Source organism: Poecile atricapillus, chromosome 3 (genome assembly GCF_030490865.1).
Source record: "Poecile atricapillus isolate bPoeAtr1 chromosome 3, bPoeAtr1.hap1, whole genome shotgun sequence".
Lineage (NCBI taxonomy): Eukaryota > Metazoa > Chordata > Aves > Passeriformes > Paridae > Poecile > Poecile atricapillus.
Genome location: NC_081251.1, coordinates 71,972,442 through 71,994,601, shown reverse-complemented (window position 1 = coordinate 71,994,601; position 22,160 = coordinate 71,972,442). Strand labels below are relative to the sequence as shown.

General features: G+C 37.4%; 1 protein-coding gene across 1 annotated transcript in view; it reads left to right on the top strand.

The window, feature by feature from the left end:
* The window catches only part of DISC1 (DISC1 scaffold protein), a 201,008-nt gene that overhangs the window by 97,268 nt on the left and 81,580 nt on the right, over positions 1 to 22,160 (top strand). The window contains 1 exon segment of the mRNA XM_058835575.1: positions 3,957 to 4,145. Coding sequence (XP_058691558.1) covers positions 3,957 to 4,145 — 189 coding nt within the window.

The window sequence follows — 22,160 nt, the reverse complement described above, 5'->3', positions numbered from 1 at the left end:
GGACCTGTAACTTTGTCCTATGTTTTGAAGGGGGAATTTTTAACCAATTTGTTGCTGCTAAATGGTATCAAAATAATGTTATTTTACTTCAAGACTACTAAATGGGCAACTATCTGCCCAATATAGTAAAATCTGACAACGAGGTGTTATAGTGGGCATGAGTTTGTGGCATGTAACTATATCTATAGAAAATATATTTGATGGATAGAATACTATTTAGTAGTATAATACAAGATACTATTTAGTATCTTGTATTGTAGCCATACAAGTAAAATTTTAGGACTAGAGAAAATAAGAGAAATATAGTAATGTTTACACTAAGCGAAAGCAATTATATGACTACTTTCTGCCTGGAGATTTTTTTTATTTTACTGTTTTTCCTGTGTGGGTTGTTGTGCTTGATTTGGCTGGTATTTTTGGCATTCACATCAAGCTGCTGGAGCTTACTTGATGCCACTTTCTGTAGAGAATGAAGGATGCATGGGAGGAGAGACCCCCAGAGGGCAAGATTAAGGAGGAAGATTTAACTTTTTTTGTTGCTGTCTTTCAAGGTAGTGGTAATGTTCAGTCCTTCAAAGTGAAGTGTACATGCTCAGTTCCTTATGACAGTGCACTGCAAGCACCTCACCTGTTCAGGGCACTGGGAACTGCAAGTCTGCTGCCCCACTTTGCACCCAGTGTGTTTATATGAATGTGGATGCAGTGGCTAAAATTGCACATCTCTAGCAAGCATCACTGTGAGGAAGGAGGAAAGATAGGAAAAATGGCATCGTGCTCTCCAGTCGCCTTCACAGAATCTCTGTCCCAAGCCCTGGAATCTCAGCCCTGGTCTTAAGACTATTAATTCCTTAGCTTTGTTTTCTCTGTACAGATTTTCTGAGCAAGCAGTTCTATTGGCTGCATGATTTTTCCTAGGAAGAGTATTGAATACTCTTTTATATTTTATATTTATCTATATAGATAATATATATAATTTATATACAGTACTCTACTGAGTTAACCAACCAACCAATAATCAACCAACTAGAACACTCTCACTGATATGGCTGTGTAAAACACAGCTCTGAGTGGTTGACAAAGTTATTGTGTTCACTTAGGCAAACTAATTATTAAATTATCAAAGAGAGAAATGTTAGCATTTTGAGAGCATTAGCAGAATAAAGTTGACATATATCTTCAGAATGTTTGTATGGCATCCAATGTGACATCTCAACAAAAAAACAACAACAAAAATAAAAACACCAACAAAAAGCCCACACCAAAACAACAACAACAAAAAAAAACAACCCAGGAGGGCAAGTTTTTCAATGCTGGCAGCTATGGATTATATATTAATTTTTTAATCAACCTTCTTCTGGCATTTAGAAAGCAGTTACTTTGGTTGCTGGGATTGAGGTCAGAGCTCACTGGTAATGGTACTTGCGATGCCTGAGTTTTTGTATGCTCTTCTGAATTTTCACTGCAGACTTTCAGACATTTTTGCTGTCATGGGAAGCTGCATCAGGTCTCTTTTGCTTTTGAGTTTGTATCTGATGCCATTTCCTTATAGCCTCAATTTCGATATAGACTTCTCCTCTGGGAATTCAGATCCATTCAGTATATATAAAACTTTCATATGCAATATCATACCTTTTTCCTTGCTGTCCTCTGAAATGTAACAGCAGGCTTCAGATTCTAATGAAGATTTTCTCACCTTCATGTTTTATTAAGCCTCCTGTGCTTTGATGCTTGGGATGAATTCAGGTGAATAAATGTGGACTCAAGTCTTGTTACCTTAGAAGCATCTGAATATTTGCCATTTTCCCAGTGATTTTGTCTTGCTTATTTTGTTGCTTTGTTTTGCCCATTTGGAAACATGACAAATTAAGGTAATAAAATCTGTGCTGTTGTTTCCCAGTAAAACACTGGTAAGCATCAGATCCTACTATTTGTAAGATCCTACATGTGCTATTTGTAAAGTATGTTTATATTTGTTTATTTGTAATTGCAAGACAGAAGTGGCAAATAGGGTTTTAACTGGGAATTAGAAACGAAGGACTTTTGACCTGTTAAAAAGAAACAAGAAAATGTCAACTTTGAGGAATGTTGGATAGGAGGAAGAGGTTGAATGAAACTATCATAGCCTTGGGACTAAAAAAAACCACCAAAAAAACAAATGCAAAGCAGGACTACCACGCTTAGCAATGTTCAGTCTTTAACTGAACTTTAACTTTCAATTTTGACTTATTTGATGCAGTATTTTTCCAAAATTTTGATAAGTGCAGCCTCCCTCTGGCACACCTGCCCTCATACAGCCACTTGAGTTTGCAACAGCATCTTTGCTCCAGGCTGTAGGTGTTTGGTGGAAGTGCTCCTGTTCACTCTGGCTTTCTGGAGGAACAGGAGCCTCTCCTGGCAGCTGCTGGTGGTGGTTTGCCATCTTCTGACCACTGTAAATACTTGCATCCCATTCTTACTTCCTTGTCTTGAAGAAACTGAACAGCAGCCAAAGCGTTCCCTTTTAAGACTTTGTGACCAACACTTTGAAGACTGCAGGTTGAAAAGACATAATGCCATAATTTAGGATATTCTGATGTGGATTTGATGTTTGGATTATATTTTAATATTTGAAAATAAACTTTTCAATTGATCTGTTGTGTCTAAGCAACAGTGTATTATACTGTGTAAACAAAACCAAAAAGGAGCTCTTACATCTGAATAAAGCTAGTGGTACTATAAAGTGATTTCAGGAGGCTAAAGTAATTTCAGAAGCTGATGAGACATTTGTGTGACTGGATTTGTTTTATGTTAATATTTGCTTCAAGGCTAAAACTTCTAAGTGCCTTTACTTAGTACCTTTACTTATTAGATCATACTACTAAATTTTTGCCAATTTAGGATGATATCAGAGCTTAAATCTTATGCTAAAGATCTTTCTTTTATTGGGCAATTCTGTATGGAAATTATTTTTTTCAAGAATTCTTTTGATTAAAGTGGTGTGGTGGGTTTTAGGGGGTTTTTGGTGTATTTTTTTGGGTTTTTTTTCCCTCCAGCCAAGTATCTCAATCATTAAAATGATTCTGGTACAGTTATGTAAATGTAGCATTGTTACTATACTGCTGTTTAAAAGTAATTTAATGGCTGAGGATCTCACTGTCATTTTCTATTTATTACAGAAGACTTCTTTGCAAAGTAAGAAAACATTTCTCTCCAGCTACTTATAAAAGTGGTTTTCAGAGTAGTTTAGTGGATAAATATTACTAGGCTACACTCTAAACCACTTGGGAGTTGAACTTTTTACTCTGGATGCCTGTCCAAAGGAACCAGATATTTTTAAATACTCCAGAACAGCGTGAGCTGGTGCTGCCAAGGTCTTCTGCCTGTGATGTTTCATGCTTCAAGAAGTGGCAGAAGTGGAGGGTTGTGACTTCTGAATGTATTCTCTGAGAAAAATATCTCTCCATGGTCTTTGCTTGAGGTGCAGCCATTTAAGAAATGCAATGTGTCATTCATAAAGAACCTTCTGGTGCTTGTTGCAAAAACCAGCACAAGGCTGCTTTGTTCGGGGAGGAAATACTTCAATGTCCAGCAGGGTGAAGGTCTCTGTTCTCTGTTTCAAATATACTGTTATTTGAGGGGTCTTCTAAAAGAAGAAAATGATCTGATAGATCACAGTGCAGTGATCAATGAATTACAGTATGATGTTATTTGAACTGCGAACCCTTAGGAACAGGTTTCCTGGAAAAATGTAAATTATATAAATAATTCTGTGTGTGTAAGGTTAAATCAGCTACAATTATTATTCTTGTAATATTAATTAAATGGATGCTTGCAAAGCAGTTTCTCTCCCCCCTTTCAGTGCTGTTGGGAAGTATAATTGCCTAATTTCCCAGGATTGCTATGTAAGCTACTGATGTTGCAAGTGTCTGCCTCATTGTCTTTTTCCTCTTTCTTCCCCTGCCCCCACAAACATGCAGGAAGTAATTTTGGCACTGCGAAGGATCTTGCAGAAGAAATAAGATCATTAACATCTGAGAAAGAGGGACTGGAAGGACTTCTCAATGAACTGTTGGTTCTGAGTGCCAGAAATACACAAAAATTAGAGAGAATTAAAGATGATTACACCAGGCTGAAGCAAGAACTTGAGCAAGGAGAGACTGCCTTTGGTGAGTAGTTTACAGATTGCTACAGCTTTTGCTCAGACCTGATCTGGAGGTCTGCTGGGTTTGATGAATCGTTCTGCATTTCACAAAACATACTGATTGTTCTGAGGAAGGTCTGGCAATGACCTAGGGAAACAGTATGTTCAATATCTTCTCAGCTGTTTCCCCTGGAGTTGGAGGAGGCTGTGGAGAGCACGGGGTAACACAGCAATATACCACTTTTTGAAATCTGTCTTAGCCCAGTTCTCAAAACCTTTCTTTTCTAAGCCCATTTTAATCACAGTGATGTGTTCACATACAGAGGAACATGTAGTCTTTATGCAGAAGCAATAGGTGTGTCTGGCAGTGACAGTAGGAACACGTTTGGTATATTAAACTGAATGTTTGGTATGTACGTACGTAACACGTTTGGTGGTGGGTATGAGGTGCAAGAGATTCCCGATTCTGAAAGCAAGAGTTCTCATAGTAAATTTGTGTTGGAGGGGGAGTTTAAACAACTTGCCAAGTGCTGCTCTCACACAGCTATGGGCAGTGTGCTTGGGTTGTAGTGTCATGGTGGAACTGGGGAGGTTGTCTGTGATTACTGAGAGAGCTACTGACAAATTATCAAACAGCAAAGTCATTCCTAGACTTGACTTACTCTCTTGCCTGCTCTACTCACTCCTGAAGTTGAAGTAGATAAAATGGCCTTGCTGCTTGCTTAAACAAAAAGGCTCAGTAATCTTTGATCCACTACAAATATACAGTTACTAAAATTATCTCTAAACTAAATACAATCCTGAGAGCTACTTTAAAGCTTTAGAATTTGGAAATGTCTTTCCTTTTTCAGGACCTATGAGGAGTAGGTTAGGTGAAGAAAGAAAGTTGCCTCTGTTTTAGAAGCATATGAAGTTTCTTCATAGGCAAGTGGATAAGCAGAGCTATTCTAAAACAAAAAAAGCATCTGGATACATCTAAGGCAATGTTTTAAAACATTTTTGTAGGCATCTGGATACATCTAATACTGTGTTTTAAAAATGCATAGAATAATGTGTATACACACACACTTCTAGGTAAGAACTTGCTTTTTTAAAATCTAGATAAAATTTTAAAAAATGGTTCCTCAAATTTAGTGCACTGTGATGCAAACCCAGAAATGCACATCAAGCAATGCTGCTTCTTTTGTTGTATTTTCAAGAGTTGAAAAGGATTCTGACCTTCTAATCAGCCCATTTTTTTCTCTTTTATTTTAGGACAATTAAACTTCCTGTAATACACATGTATGTTCTCATTTTTGTTTAGTTTAGCAGGGTTGTAAATCAAGCCTGTACACGACACTTGCTGATACCACAAATGATATCAGTTTACAGTCTTTTTTTCCTTGTTGGATTTATACAGCTGAGAGGAGATACCTTCTTTACCTGACCTCCACTGTCCCACAATTTGTGACAATAAATTTCAAAATACAGGGTGTTTACTCTATAGATTTTATTTTAATTTACTGTGATTCTGTAGGCATAAGGAGAAATTTATCCTTGTTTTAAAATAAAATGCTGTCAAGCAGATACTAGTCAGAGATATATAAATTGAAACCTGGCATCTTCCCTTTTCCTCATCCCTGCCCCCTTTACATATGATCTACCCTATTTTCTCCTTTACAAAATGGAAATATTTGAGAACACTGGCATGGGTTCGATACCAACACATTTAACTAAATGTAAGCCTTCAGATATACTCTGGAAAACAGTATGCAGATAGTGTCCTGAGGAAAAGAGGCCACTTTTACGGAACAGTGTTATTTTGCACAGCACTTTTATATTTAGAGAATAAAGCATAAAGAATTGGAATACAATTTTGTTGCTTTTTTTTTTCCCCTGCTGTTCGAAAGAACTGGAGATAGTTGGGTTGGCTTTGTCTGCACTGTGAAAGGTGTGATTTGAGTTGGGATAACTGACCTGACTTACTTCACAGCCTTAGGCCTGGTGTTTCATTTATGCCAATAAAATCTGCCTTGCTGCAGAGAGAGGCAGTTCTTCCTTTTCTGTGTTCCTGCCCCATCCCATACACTATAGGTGTGTGGTCCTATATGTGTCTATTTCTATGTCATCTGGCACTTGAATTGTTGCTTTGTGCCTGCGAGCTTCTTGAAAACTTTGATTTTTTATTTTTTTTACTGAACCTAATACTGCTTTGTATGGAAAGTATTAACCAAAAAAATTAAATGCAAAAATATGTGTATGTGTGTGTTTGTCTTGTGTATAAATTGGTCACCTATTTTTTTACTTCATTAATAATTGTTGATTTCTCATAGTAATGCAGATATAAGGAAGCAGACGTCAAGGGAAGAGACTTAATCACACAATAATCAGAGCTGGAATTTTAAATAGGACACATCATTAGCATGTTAATGAATTTTCTCACTCTGTGCCAGCTGCCCAAGTATAAAAGATATTGCAGATGTAGTGCAAAAATCAGGCTTGGCTTACTGCACTGAGAGCTGTCAGTGCTCTCTATGAAGGAAATTTGACAAAAAATCCTTTCATATTTTTAGAGATGCTAAAAAATATGCTTTTCATGTTGGATAATAGAAGCATTGACAAGTAATGCTATGTATTAGCATTTTAGGATGAATAGTACTAACTTGCCCTTTAGACATTGACTTTCTTCTGAGGCCGTCAAAACGCTGCTATAAAAGTGATCAACTGTTATTTCCATTTTACAGATAGGAAAGCCTGGGACTTAGAGGTCATGTAATTTTACCTGAAATGGTGGTGAAGCAGTTGCCCAGCTGATAGTCTAGCATCAATCCTGATTGAATTAATCTCTTGCAATAAACGTGAAACCAAAGTGGTGCTGTGTTTCTGTGTTAGCTTTATATTCTTTTGGACTGCTGCCGAAGACACAATGGTTCTGGGAAAATCGCTGAAGGTCTTGTGCTTGATCATTGAGCAGACCTGTCTTATAAAGTCAGAAGGTTCTGTTATGGCAAAGAGGAGAACTGCTTTACAGCCCAAAACAACCAAACTTGTGTTCCAGACAAGTGAAGCTTAATTACTTGCCTGTCTGCCAAACTGTTGGATTGTACTTATAAATCCTGGCTTGGGTTGATTGACATTTGTAACCCAGGGCTGGAAATGAAACTTACCCTCTTCTTGTGGCTTCCTCACCACCAGTACTGCTGGGCAAGTTTTCCTTCCTCGTATGCTGAATTTTTTTCCTGGCTGCTCTCGGGTTTCTTCTGCCCCTATTACACTTTTGGGAAAGCACCTCCCATAAGTAATGTATGTACACACACAACTGGGGGGGACCGTGCTTCCCGATCTAATTGCTAGGTTGTGCTTGCCAAGTCATGTTAAGTAGAATTTCTGTACTGCATTAATTTCTAGAGGAAGTATAAAATAAGAGCTTTCATGCACATGAAAACAGCTTTTTAACCCTTTTAAAAAACACCAAAACCCAAACTACTATTTGAAGGCTGATATTTCAGTCTCTCTGCTCAACTCTTGTTGCCATCCTTGACTTTTATTGTCTTAGAAATTGCTTGTGTAAGTCCTAAAGCTCTTACCAGCCTGCTTTTACAGTAAAGCTTCTGGAATTGAACAGATACATTTATTAAACAACAAACTAGATGTAGCAGAGGGGTTTCTTGGGAAGCTGGAAATTTCTATCACACTCAGTTTAACTTTATTTTGTTGAATACACACACTCTGCATGCTTGCATAGAATATCTCAGTGTTTTGTCCTTTTAACAGAAAAAAAACCTATCGGAGTTGATTTTTTTAATCTGTTGGACTTTTTTTTTAATAAAAAAATCCCAATGTTTTGACTTTAGAATACTTCTTGGGAATAAAATGTGTTCAGAATGTACTTTGAAGACTAACAAAAATTCTGCTATTCTTTTTCTAGTCATTGTTCCAAAAGCTGCCAATATGACTATTGCGAAGGATGCAATTAGTCTAAGACTTAATATTGTCTGGACAGCAGAAACCACTAGTGGTGCTGCTTAATGTAATGCTCACTATTGCATACTGAAATATTTATGAAGAGAAGGTTCCATGCTTCATATATAATTGTATAGGATGTGATTTATCAAAGTGTTAATGACCATTTGCTACAGAGCAGTTTTATTCTATTTCAAAGACATTTTTATTCTGATGAGTACAACACAGAAAGTCTTACAATAGAAACACATGCCATGTGTTTGTACTGGGAAAGCTACCTTTTTTGTTTGTTTAAATATTTATTTTAAATGATAGCTGTAATACAAAAGCTTCTCTCTTTTTCCTTGTAACTGGTCTTTGCAATACTGTTTGAAGATGTCTAAAGATCATTAACAATTTTACACCATTTTTAATTGTTGAAAAAAGTAAGAAGTGAGTATGACATAAACCCATGTGCCTATGACATAACCAGAATGATTCCATGTTTTGTTTACTGATTTTTCAGGTGATGGTTTTAATGCTCTTCCTCAATGCTAGTTTTTCTTTACCCAATAGGCTTTCCATAATTGTTTCTTTAGTTCATTGTCTGAGCAATTATCTGATTCTAAACTGAAGAGCTGAACCTTTTGATTACCTCTGTTTAAATAAATCATTAAAGAAGAACCCTCATAGTGTGTAACAGATGGGCTTCTGTGAGGGAGAAGAAGCTGCCCTGTTGTGTCCACTTCTAATAAGGGTGAGATCATTAAGTTCTGAATGTCACACCTTTATGAAATGCTTGTTGTCATTAAAGTGAGTGGTGAAATTGAATGGCTTATTGCTTACGTCTATGGCCATCTCTACTTAAACTGTGATCCTGCAGGATTTAGCCAGTGGTCCTTCTGTTTAGCTTTCCCAGAAGGTGTGAAACCCTCGGTGGTGATGCAGGGATGGGACTGGCAGTGCACCTGATATTATCCTTTACTCTGAGCTGATGTTCAGTTGATGCTCCAAAGAAGCACTTGGCAGCCTTCTGTTGGGCAGCGTGGAAAAGTCATGTCCACATAAAAACCCAAAAGGATAAAACAGCAACAACAAAACCCCCAAGAAGCCCAGTCTTGCAGAGCTCCTTTTGTGTTGTCTTGGGCAAGTACAGCATGAGTAATTACCCTCTGCTTATTAGTATTCTCTGCTGTTTCATTAAAAAAATTGGTGTTTCTGCATTTGCGTGGACTTGCACTATTATGCTTATTCTGTGTTCATTTCTGTTTCACTGATTGTGAGCATGGGTCTCATTTTCTTGGCTCATTTTAAAGCACTTGAGATCTTACAAGTTAAGTATACACATATACATCTTTTAGTCTTATAATTCTATAATGTTAGTAACTGCGTATCAAATTGTTACCAAGCTTTGAGGATCAAATTCAGACTAATGATTTTCATTCCATTCATGCTTTCACAATGTCATCCACATCATCTTTGTTAAGTAATATTTAACCATAAGTAGTTAAAGGATTTTTTTGTGTTTTAGAATTGCCTTTCTTGATAAATATTATCAGTAGACTTTAGTAACATAAAAAGAGTAAATTCTGCCAGGCATTTCCTGTAACTAAAATCTCAAATATATTTTAATTTTAGGCATCAATTTTTCTCATGATTGAAAAGATTGGAAGCCAGTATGTTTAAGCATAATTAAGTTTACCATGTATCTTGAGTCACTTGCAATTGTGTTTCTTACAATGGTGATTTTAAAGGTCATCTTGTCTGGTGTTGTTCATTTAAATATGTAAAATACTTTGGTTTTCACTTGGAGCGTAGAGGTTTAGTCTGTATAAATGCAATGGAGGTATTAAATTTAATCTGGCCTTTCTGTATAATTAGATGCAAATATGTGTAATGCAGAAAATATGAAATATTCAGGCAGCTTGAACTGAGAAAGCAGCTTGGTTCAAAGCCTGCCAATATCTGTAGAGATCTTTTGATCAGGGTGTTTTTGTGTTGATGCTCAAAGGTGAGGAGCTTCTCTTCTATCTCTTCCAAGATGTGATGGCAGTAACTTTATTGAAATGTGTTATGTACCGGTATAATACTTTTTGGTATTTAATGTAATGAGGTAATTACACACAGAATAGTAACTCTTGAAATGACCTGACACGGATGCTGCAGTCATAGAGGTGGTTATCTACCTTGCTGCAAGGAATAAGCTTGGTCTAAAGTTTTATGCTGGGTCTCTTCAGGGAATATGATGTCATCTTTGACTAGGATGAGCATAAAGACATCAAGGTTTTGTAAGTTTAAGGCCACAGAAATGCGGAGTGGTTCTGTTGTGATCATGGAAGTGCAATCTAGTGGTGAATAGTGTCACTGAACAGCTTCCTATTGCGATGGGAGGGAGACAACCTCCCCCCTGTAATGCAGCATGGACACTTTATTGTGCTGGTATGCAGGCAAACAAGCAAACAGAAAGTTCTGAGATTATTCCAGGCAACTTATTCCTTTACATCTGAAATGCTGTTGCCAGCTATATACACGGTGCATTAAACTTTTGGAGTGGGCGTCATATCAAATTATTCTGGTTTGCCGTCTCTGCGCCAGGTTTCTGCACTGCTCTGCTTTTTAGTTCAGCTTCTTCAGCTGACAGTGATGCAACAGAGTAAGTAGGAAGACGCAACACAGATGAGTTAAATTTGGAATAAATGTGGAAACTCATACCACCAATTTTAATCATTCTTCATTCGATTCTGTTTCTGCAGCTGCATCTTCTGAGGTACTGGGCTCAGATTGAAAATTCATGTTTTTTTGTTTTTTTTCTTAGTGACTGTAGCTGGTTTGAAAAAGAATGAGATGCTAAGATGCCAGAATGCTAGGATTAAAGAAGAGAGAAAAAATAGTATATTATGTTCATTGCCCAGATAGAGCAGGTTCCCCTATGTAATTCAAATTCTAGCCCTGGTTACAACCAACAAACATTCTTTAGTTTGCCACTTCTAGAATTAGAATATATCATGGTAGGAAATTTGTAACTATTTTCCTGATAGTATATAGCTGCTGTTCCTACATGTTATATTAAGAGAATTCCAGTTTTGTTAGAAAGATGTGTCTGACGAGCTGCTCAGAGGCAGACAGGAAGGTCTGTGGGGCTGCTGGTGAGGTGCTCAGAAGAGGACCTAGGAAAGTAGTGATGTGGAGTGACACTTAGCAGATAGGATCAAATTAATTTTCAAATACTGCTTTCCTTGTCTCCCAGATGAGGTAATGGAGGCACTCAGGGAATTGATTTTGTGTTTCTGTTCATTCTGCCATTACATATCGGTACTGCCTGTATGTATTTGGCCTTTAGGATGGGATTACAGCATGTGTTTGACAACTTGATGCCAAAACATTAATAGGTTTGAAGTACAAAATCAGTGTTTGGTCTCTTAAAAACCTCAAGTTTTATTGAAAAAGTCAATGAACAGTTGGTCTACCATTTATAGGTTTCTTTAAGTTATGTTCATTTTGGTTTTTATTCTCAGTGTCATACGGCATGGTTTTGCTTTTTTTTTTTGCTTTTTTTTTTTTTTTTTTTTTTAATGTTGTTCAAGTTATATTAACATGGCATGAGATTTTCAGGTCCCAAAAGTGTGCAAAGAGCTCTTTAGAATACTTTGCCTCATTTAGTTTCTCTTGAAGATGAGTAGAGAAATGGATAGAATATTTAAGAAATAGTGTTAATTTGCTTTCAAGTAGTACTTCAGTGAAACCAATCTTAGGCAGTTATCCTTTCGAATATTCAGACTTTCTGCAAATTGAAGATAAAAATAGTACAGCATTTTGCATTCAGTTAATGTTTTAGATTTTATTTATTTTTTTTAGATGTAATCAAGAAAATGTTGGTTTGGGTCATCTGGGATCACTGACAAAAAACTGATGTGCTAGAAGACTATACTGCTGCAGAAGCAGAGAGTGAAGATATTGTTTAACCTTTTAATTGCAGATATTTTTCAGATGTATGTACTTTGATTCAAAATTTTAGCACTTTAGTACATTTTCATACGAAAGTTTTCATTCAAGAGTTTTGACAGTGTTCTCGAGTTACAGTGTGCAAAGCTAATTCTATGCTTGCATAAATACATGCAATTTGTAAAGAATTACATCTCCTTACATTGGCAGTAAATTCACCTCGCTGACTCAAGTCAGATATTTATTTTTCTCAGATATTGCCTTTCATCTTTGCTTTGCTATGACTGGCAATATTCAGATACAGCATCTAAAAGTATGTACATCTAAGCAAAAGAAACCCCTGGGATACCATTCCATTTGGAATACAAGGTGTCCCTCATGAAATACAGGGGTTTATTCTCCAGATTTTTTTCCTTTTGACTGTCAGATGTGGAGTAATTTCTGCCTCATTCTTTCTTGCTTTTTTTTTTTGTTTAAGGTTTCCTTTGCAAATTTACATTTGTGATTGCAAATGCAGTAGTAAAGATACAAGCTAAATGAAAGTTCCTATAAAAGATTTTCTAAAGTAGGGATGTTACCAGCCTTGACTGAGTTTTCTCTTAACTAAATATTTAAAGTGAATGAAATTACTGTCTGCTACAAACTACTGTATAGTTTGTTTCTTCAATCACCACAGGGTTCCATGCATGCTACAGGCTTTATACCCACAGAGATGCAGAAGTATAACCAAATCTGGAGTAATGGAAAATATTTATTGAAAAGTGGAGGAGGTATAATACCTGATGATAAATCCAGAATAAACCTACTGAAATTCTAATCCTTTCTAGAAGAGCTGGGTTTTGTCTCTAAAATTATTTAAATGCTACATGTATTATGGTAAAGAAGGCTTTACAATAGAAAACCTCTTCCAATTTATACCTTTTACCAAGATAGACAAGTAGAAATAGAGAATTTAAATGGAAGAAAGAGAGATTATTTGTTCTGACTTTGATTCCCCAAAGAAAATGTATTTACATCTTCTCTAAGCTTTTAGTCTTTTTCTGTACTTCCATTAAATCCTAACTGATTACTCTGAGGCAGTGGAAATCTTATTATTTAGAGCAGAGTTAAGTACCTTCCATCTCCAGTTCAGGAACTGAAAGTTTTCACCCTAGAATTTTCTTTCTCTGTCCTTGGAGATATAAACTGGAACAAAAGGCAGAAAACCAAAGGATTGCTAATGCCTGGAGTTAGGAGCTGGAACTCCCTGTCCTTCAGTTTGATTTTTGTTCTTACTTCAGCAGGAACAGAAGCAGTTTGCTGATGTTCCAGTTGATTTAGGCCACAGTTTCCTTGTACAAGGCGTGGAGGTAACCACTGCTTCTGTTACAATCCTGTTGTCAGGTGTGTGCTTCACAGACTCGATATTTAGGCATGTGAGACAATAGTAGCAGGTCATAGTATAAGGCCCAGGGATTTTGTCATCTGTAATTGCAAAGAATCTGTGGCCCATGTGCAACAGGTGCTTGTGATCATTATTCCTGGTGGCCTGCCAGATTTCAACTGATAGGCTGAGACCATGTAAGAAAAATAAAAATTCACAGAACTGGATATTTGAAATGCTGGGTTTTTTTGTTGTTGTTGTGTTTGAACCTGGTTTCTTTCTTTATGCAAAAATATTGTAGTAGAATATAATTAAAAATTTGATGCTTACTGAAAAGAAGACTCACTCATATTTGTGGATGATATCTTTGGTTTGATGTGCATGTTGAAGGCTTGGGTAAAGATAAACAGGCATGTTTGCCAAGCTGCATAAGATTAAACAGTTCATTACCTGTTGGAATTATCAGCTGCAAGACACCTTGCATAATTTGGACTACAACCTTTATATGCTTTTGGCTGGATTATACCTCTTATCTAGTGAGGTGCATTGAAATATAATTAACAATGTGAGCTGGAAATGACAGGCTGAAACTATGTGTATTTTTGTGCAGATAAACAATCCTATATCTGGATCAGAAGTCATAGAAACATTTTATCTACTAATTTTTTTCCCAGTTCCTGTGTTCTAAAAAATTGTACAGAGAAATATAATCTGTGCTCTATGTCAGAGAAGAACAAATAGGCACCAGCCTTGTCTCCTGTAGGCTTGACTTTAAGAACCTTTGGAAAATGTTAAATCCTGCAGAAAACAGTAGTTATTTTAGATTTTTCATAATCTGCATTTTGCATGTTTTGTTGGAAAGAGAATTTTGAAAATACGTGGAGGCAAGAATTCTGATCCATTGATACTGGTATGAGCTTTGCCTCCAGTTACAGCAGAGTTCAGGATTTCCTGTGACACTCCCCTCACTGAAGCTGCAGCATCTGTTTCTGAGCTGAGCTGCTTGGATGCAAGTCATCTTACCTTGATGAAAGTGCAGTCCACATAAGAAAGTGCAGGACTTGGTCAGAAATTCTTTTAACTAGGAAATCCTCCAGCTTTATGACAAAATGATAAATTTTGAAGTTGGTAGTCCTCTTCTACTACAGAAGAATCAGGTGCTTTATTTTGAATGTTTAAGCTGAAAGCTATTTGCTGTTGATTTTAGTTCAATGAACTTAACAGCCCTTTGAGTTTTAGGATACTGTTTCTCTGTAGTTAGGAGAAAAATATTTTTTTACAAGTTGAGAGCATATGAAATGTTGAATTTTCAACAGAATCACCTGCATTTGTTCTTGTTACTGCAGTAAAAAAAATATCTGAATGAAATTTATTGTACTTGTATTTTCAGGTTTCCAGTGTGCAGTGATTAAAATAAAAATTTTCCTGTGCCAGCAGAAAAATGTTAGAATTGTGACATTTATTCACTTCTATTCAGTACCTGTGAAAAAACCTGTGTGAGTACTGGTGTAGCATATCATTGTTCATTAGCTCATGAAGTGGTCATCCATATCCTTCAGTGGAAGGATATAATTCCAGTGGGAGAGATGCCCTCTAAATAAGCTGCAGACAGTGGCTGAAGCATCAAAAATGGTGTTGTCCTTTTCAGTACCTTAGATTGCAATGCAAAAACATAGATCTGGATATTTATTAGATTAGCTCTTTTTTCTCCATATCTTTTCTGTTTATGTGGTAAGTAATGACAATCTGGGGAATACTTGAAAATAACAAAATTCTAGACAGGGACACAACAATTCCTGCAGCCTTGTAGTGCTGAACAGAGCTTTTGACAGTTTTTGGCAAGTACTTGGCTTAGTCTTTTGCCAGCCCAAAAAAAAGCATGGATGGTATGTCAGTATTGTAGTCCAAGGATGCTTCAAGAGCAAATTGGCCAATACTCAAAAAGATTTTGCCTGCAACCTGTCTCCAGTATGGATTATAGACCGGAGGAAAATGATAAATAAAGCCCATGTGTCCTAAAAGTTTTTGCCAATGAGTCTGGTTAAAACCAGTTGTAGATATGAGCCATCTTTGTTCAGTTTAAAGAACAGAAGTCTAAAATCCTTTGGTTATAGCCTGTAACTACCTGTTCAGAGACCAGAACTTGATAGTGGAAAAAAATTTATAGAGACAAAAGCAGAATAGATAATTTCTAATGGCTAGTAATTGAAGCTGACAACCTTAGATTTAAAAAATAAAATAAAAAAAAGCGCCTTTTAACTGACAGGGCAATTGTCTTTTGCCAGAGTTCAGCAAAGATTTTATTGTAAATGCTCAATAACTGGGGTTTTGTATATGTCATTTTTGTAGTTGCAGCTAGAATCAGTTCAGAGAGATCTTACTGTGTTTTGCAGATGACCAGGATCATCAAAAGCAGTAACTTCTGTTAGACTTGTGTTCTGGAACTGTTGTTTTATTAAAAGAATAATAACTAGAGAAGCAATCCCTGTTTTGGTATTTTTTTAGATAAATAAAGCCCAATGCAGAATGGCAACATTTTCTATTAGTGTTAAAATTAATTGGGTTGTGCAGTAATACCTGGTTCTCTTCCTTCCCACTCCTTTTCTATAATTTTTAATTTACTAGCTCACGATACTTTTTATTCTCTTCATGGTTTATTTGTCTTCATCTCATGCTGTATGAAGTTTTCTTACAATGCAATAATTAATTGAAGTCCTGCTTGTCTGAGCTCCTAATCCTATGGAGCACAATTTCACACCTTTTCCAGGACAGTGTACAGTTCACTGAGGCCACACTCTCTACCTGATTTATTTATTCTTAAAAGAAGATGGCATACAGAAGCCTTCTCTGACTCAATTCCTCAAAGGCCCAGTATGTAGGTGTTTCTTCATTCTTATGCTGCTTGCATTGCCTCGTGGTGACCCCTGCTGAGGTTACTTATGTGGCGTAAGAGTGGATTGATTGGGGAAATGGAGACCACGGGAAAACACAGAACTCTAAAAGCACAGAGCAGTTTACAAGCTGTCTGCCTGACCTTGAAAACCAATATGCACTGGTCTAAGTGGAAGACATATTCACAATTTTGCAGGATAAAATACGAGGGCAGCAGGATCTTTTTGTGTGTTAGAATACTTTGTCACAGTGCTGAAATGCTGAACTGCAGCTGAGAGCCATCAGGGTATACATTTATTAATTTAGTTCTGCTTCTGTAGCATGACTCTGTAGTGTATCAGCATCCTCTTATGCCTTTCAAAGAAATATAAAGAAGTAAGAAAACCTCTATTTTCTAAAATTCTCTGGGGTTTTGGAAGTTGTTTTAAAAGTTCTGAATGCTCAGAGTCCGTCATCTTCGTCATTCTCTATGTTTAGGTTTATTTTATACCCTTTTCCTCCCATTAGGCATTCTGCAAAGCTTGTATTTTAATACTTCTCCATCTCTGATAAATGCCACGCATCTCTACAGTAAAAGAAATAAATAAAAAAATATAAAAAATTAACCTCTAAATTCTGAGCATTAATTGGTTTACAACATTTCAGTTTGTGTCCCCTCTTTTCACTCTTGTTATATGTTCACTTTCATTGTAAACCTTCAAGTCCCATTGACATGTTTTCCTTTATTTCTCTTCTATCTTTCCTCATCTCTGTTCAAACATTTTGAATTTTTTTTGTATTTTTATTTGTATCTGTGTACGTGTAAAATAATTTCATCTAGTTTATTATGCTATTTTCTTATTTCTGATAGCTTTTCTAATCCAAAAGGTTCCTGAACTAACTTGCATGGTCCCACTTCACTGTTAATTCAATTTTCTGTTCTCTAGGTTATTTTTATTACCTTTGTTGTTTCCCAGTTTGGTTTTTTTTTTCCAAATTCAATGCTTAATGTTACTTCTTTTTAAAAAATATGGACCCTCTTCCTTGTTTCAACCCACGTATAGCAAACCTGAGTTACGGATTTTTCTTTCCACTTCCATGATTTGTGACTTGGTAGTTAGGTGATAGCTCTGAAAATTGCTAATACTTGCTGACAAGTAGTTTTTTTCCCAGCCTACATGTTTAGTGCAAGAGAATAACCCAAATGGGCAGCCATTTATGCTTCTTTCTTGTGTGTATATACCTTCTCACTGTCCCAAGACATTTGTTTAGGCTGTATTTGGGCAGTGTGAACAGAGGGTGTTTCACTTCAGTCCCAGAGGCAATGTATCTGAAATTCTCAGGCAGGACACCCACCTCTGTGTAGTGCTCTACAGTGCCAGGTCCTCTTCCTGTCCCAGAACATGCAGATGCTGTGAGAAGTGCCTTCAGTTGAAATCCTGCTCCCTCTTGCTAGAAGGTGGTGTGCTCTCATTAATAGTAACGAGGCTGGAAAAAACACTCCTAGCACTCTCTGGTGGAGCTGCACTGTGGGACAGTCTCCTTATCACAAGCCAAATATTTTTCTTACCCTGCCTATTATGCCTGTTCAATGTGGTGTTTAAAGGGTTTGTGGTGGGGTAGTCCTGGCTTTGTTGTGCCATCACACATTACAAATGTGTGTTTCCTTCAGCAGTGTTTTCCAGGTTCCCATCTGCCCTTTAGTTCCCTGTTAGGAAAAAGGTCCATGTTGAGCTGTGTTGAATTACTAAGCTCTCAAGGTAGACCACGATGATCCCACAGAGGAATATTTTTCCTCTATAAAGCAGCAGAGAGCCCAAGATGACTTGGCATTGGAATTATTATCTCTGCCTGTCTATCTTTGTATCTTCCATGGCATTTTGCTGCTGAACAGTAGGAGTGGTGATAAACTTGTATATCTAAGATGTGTCTGGAAATTACATGAGCTATGAAGTTTAAAAAGGCAAAAAATGATGGATTTCTGGAAATAGCCTACCTAAAATGATGGTTTAATGAAGAATTCTCCTTCAGTACAAAGGCTATACTTCAGTGAATAGTTTGAGACTGAGTACTGTGAGCCTTCAAAGTTATAAAACAGGTAAAAGGCATAGTAATAGAAGAGTTGCTGTCCAAGAATAACTCTGTAATAAGAGGTTAGGTAGGAAAAGTTACCTGACTGTCTTGCAGTCAGAGGTCACGAGCACAGGAAAAACTCATTTAGCTTTTGTTCCCTGTTCCTACTGTAGGTGATTGCTTTCTTCACACATTATTTTTGTTATTTTGGCACACTATGTGTGAGTGACAACAGGATCTTTAACTCTTCCTAGCTTTGGCAACCATCCCCTTGCCTCTGTGAAATTAAAGTCTCTGTAGGTTTTGATAAGACATTCTTTAAAAGAGAGCTTAATCTGCCATCATTTATTTTATTAGACTGAAATATGTTCCTGCTGCCCTCTTTGTTGAGAGTTATTGCTTCAACAATCACAGGCAAATCTGATTTACTGTAAACATTTATAACACGAGAGTAGGAGTTCGGGCTGCAAATTGGTTGGAAAATGGGAGCAATTTGCTAGGAGTGAGAAAGTAAGATTAAGTTAAACTGTTGAAACATTCACTGAAGTCTTGTACCATCAGCTCCAACAGCTTAACTAAGTGCTATGAGAAGCCTTATGCCAGGTCATTCTTTGCCACTTACTTTGTGCTGGCATTTATTGGAGAGCACCCTGCCTTGCAGGGTGTGGCACTGGCTCAGCCCGCTTGTGACTGGTACTAAATCAGTTGCAATGAAGAAAAAAGGAAAGGGCTCTTCCTCCCTTGTCCTGAGGGAGTACCTGTGATTTGGATACTGAAAATAATTTATTTTAATTTCATCTAATTGACTGGACAATTGGGAGAGAGGGTGAAAAAAAACCCAAAAAAACAAAACTTAAATGGAAGAATTTAAGTGGTGGCAGGAAGGAGGCAGAAAACTCAAGGACACATTTGAAGAAAGAGTGTTGAAGATTGAAAGAAGCTTTTGATTTGGTAATGTATGAAATATTTCCTTCAGCCAAAAGCAGTTCTTAAGTCTCCTCCCCTTGCAAACTTCTGCAATCAGGTGAATTAAATTTCCTCTTCGCCTGCCTCTCCCCTTAAAGAACAAATGGGAGATCAGTGGCCCAGCACTATATCAGTGTGCAATATCAGGATTTACTTTCTTCTTTGTCTAGGATTTGAAACCACCTCTCCAGCACATCTTGAAGGAGGGTGATAGGTCCCCAGTAGTCAAACGTGCTCTTGAGGAGACACTATGCTATTGCCTCTGTGTCCTGACCACTATACTGGAGCATTCTCCTTTTAGGGGTTATAAAACTCATCCCATTTCATCATGCATTGCCTTTCCTAGTGCAAACTGTCTCTGGAGGCTTGGATGTTATAATTATGCAATTTGTATGATTTATTGCTTGCACTCTTTGCTGCTGTTTCCATTATTTCTGAATTGGATCAATTTAAAAGTTTGATGTTCTTACAAATATCACATCGATATAATTACATGTATTGTAACATTATTGGCCAGTCTTGTTTGGGAAAGAATTAATTTCAGGAGAAGGTACATTCTACAATGATTTAATTTGGAGAAAAACCTCACGTTTGCTAAATTTTGTTTGGTGTGTGGGTTGTGTCGCTATCTTCATACACAAGGGAGGTGCCTTACTGCAGGGTTTGCGCTGCGAGGGGCAAGCTCTGTACACATCAGGGCAGCAAATAATCAGATTTTACTTAAAAAAAAAAATAAAATAAATGCATTTTTAATGTTACGTATTTTCCGCATGATACCATTTATACTGCCTCGGAATGTTCCTTTTGACCTTGGTGAAAGGCTGTAATTAATCAGCAATTAAGGCGGCGGCGGCCGTAGGGAGGCGCGGGCCGCCTCTGCCGGGCGGGCAGCGCGAGGGGGCGGCATTGCCGCAGGAGAGGCGCGCCCGGCGCTGGGATGTGGGGAGGGAAGGGAAGGAGGGAGCCCCCTCTTCCCGGACACCCCCGAAGTGCCTTCGGATCGCCGGCCTCGCGTCCGCCGGCAAAATGCACCCTTGGGATAAGATAAACCGGCACGGTTGCGGTATTTCTTGGTAGCCAGGTGTCCCCTTAAAACTTGATTTAGGGCTGTTATTGAAGGGTTTGAATTGCACTTTGTTCTGTCTGGGTTCTTCTTGAATGCGCACCTTACTGTAATGTTCCAGATGGCTGTCGTCTTAACAATAGATAAGAATTAAGGATGGTAATAGGGGATATTTTATTTAAATCCGCATCTTTATCTTTCATTACTTATTCACATTCTATTATACCCTGGTGCTGTATTCAAAACACTTGAGGATTTAACAAGGGGAAAAATAACCATTTAAATTAGGATATTATGTTGACACCTTTACTGATGGTAATTTTTTCAAGCAGTAGTGCAGTATGGAAGAGCTGGAGCTGTTTTACATGGAGGAGGAAGAGGAAGCTTCACAAACACAAAATTTTGTTTGAGTTGCACTTACAGGCTAAGAGTTCATTCCCAAAGAAGACCAACTTATACAATGGGGTGGAGAAGTGTTGCAAACAGGCAGGCTGTTCACTGAGTAGAACTGGTGAGAAGACTTTTGTAAGAGTTTTTGCTAGGTCTTTAAATTTGTTAGAGCATCACACAGTGTTTTTCTGAGACTTCTGTCTTAAAGTTCCTCAAGCAGAGACAAAATAGCTAGTAAATACAGTGGTCTGGGAAACTAGGTATCCATGTGAAAGTCCATGCATGGCTTGATTGAGAGTGATACTGCATATTGGTTTCTTCAGAATGAAGTGGTAGAGAAGTAGAGAGGTCACACTGGGCCTCTAGTACTCCTTGCACTAGCACCAGGTTTCCTGGGATGGGTGAATCCACCTTCTCACTGGTAAACAGACACTTTGAGAGAGCTAATGTTTCTTGAGATACTGACCAGACGGACTTAAATTCAAAATATCAGAATGCTGCTTTGACACTGAATTATTATCCTGGATCACTGCTGGTGATGCTGCAATATGTAACGAAGACAAATCTCGAAATGCCTGCAGAGTAATGAGTGATTTAGCTGCATAAAATAGAGAACACATTTCCTCAAATGTTGGTACTGTGGGAATAAAAGCGGGTGCATTGACACTGCTGTAGATTCGTTTTGGTGTAGCTGCTGTGTGCATAGAATTAGTCTTCTGTCGTGATAATTTTTACTGACAGGGGTGGAAATACCATTTTCCTTTGTTGCTTGTTGGATTTGAGCTAAGAGCCTTTATTTGGTTCATAAAGACCGTGCTTAGTTTCAGAATGACAGTCAAATGCTTCAAGTAATCACTAATGAAAGGCAGGCCCTTCTGTGTCTTGATTTCCATATTCAGGCTGGATTTGCTTATGTCAGATTTCTGAGTTACTAGTAGTCCAGATAAAATGAATGTTGGTTACTCTCCTTTCCTACAGCTCAACCTGCTGAGGTATTTTATACATTGATGGGAATTACATATGAGAATTAGCACCACATTATAACCATGGTGCTTGAATCCTCTCTTAGGCTTGTTCCATGAAATCCAGGATTTAAGTTCATTGGAATAGTGAAATGGAATTGGGCGGATGCTGTAATGTGTGTGTGCACTTACTTTAGAATCATGTATAACATTTTTATAATCCATTAAGGTGATGTATGCTGTTAATGACTTTAATAGCCCTCAAGTGTCTGTATCTTGACTACTTATCTTAATACAAATTTTTGATTTTAGTATCTGTATTATAAATGCAATTTCAGTTTTCATGAATGTTGTTGCTCACCTGTATCTGATACTGCATCAACATACCATGCTGATATAGCGTCAGACTTACTGTGTTAGTAAGAGTTAATGTATTGTTCACCAGTTTGAACTAGAACTCAGTGGCAGTGTGCTAGGATGAAAAAATAT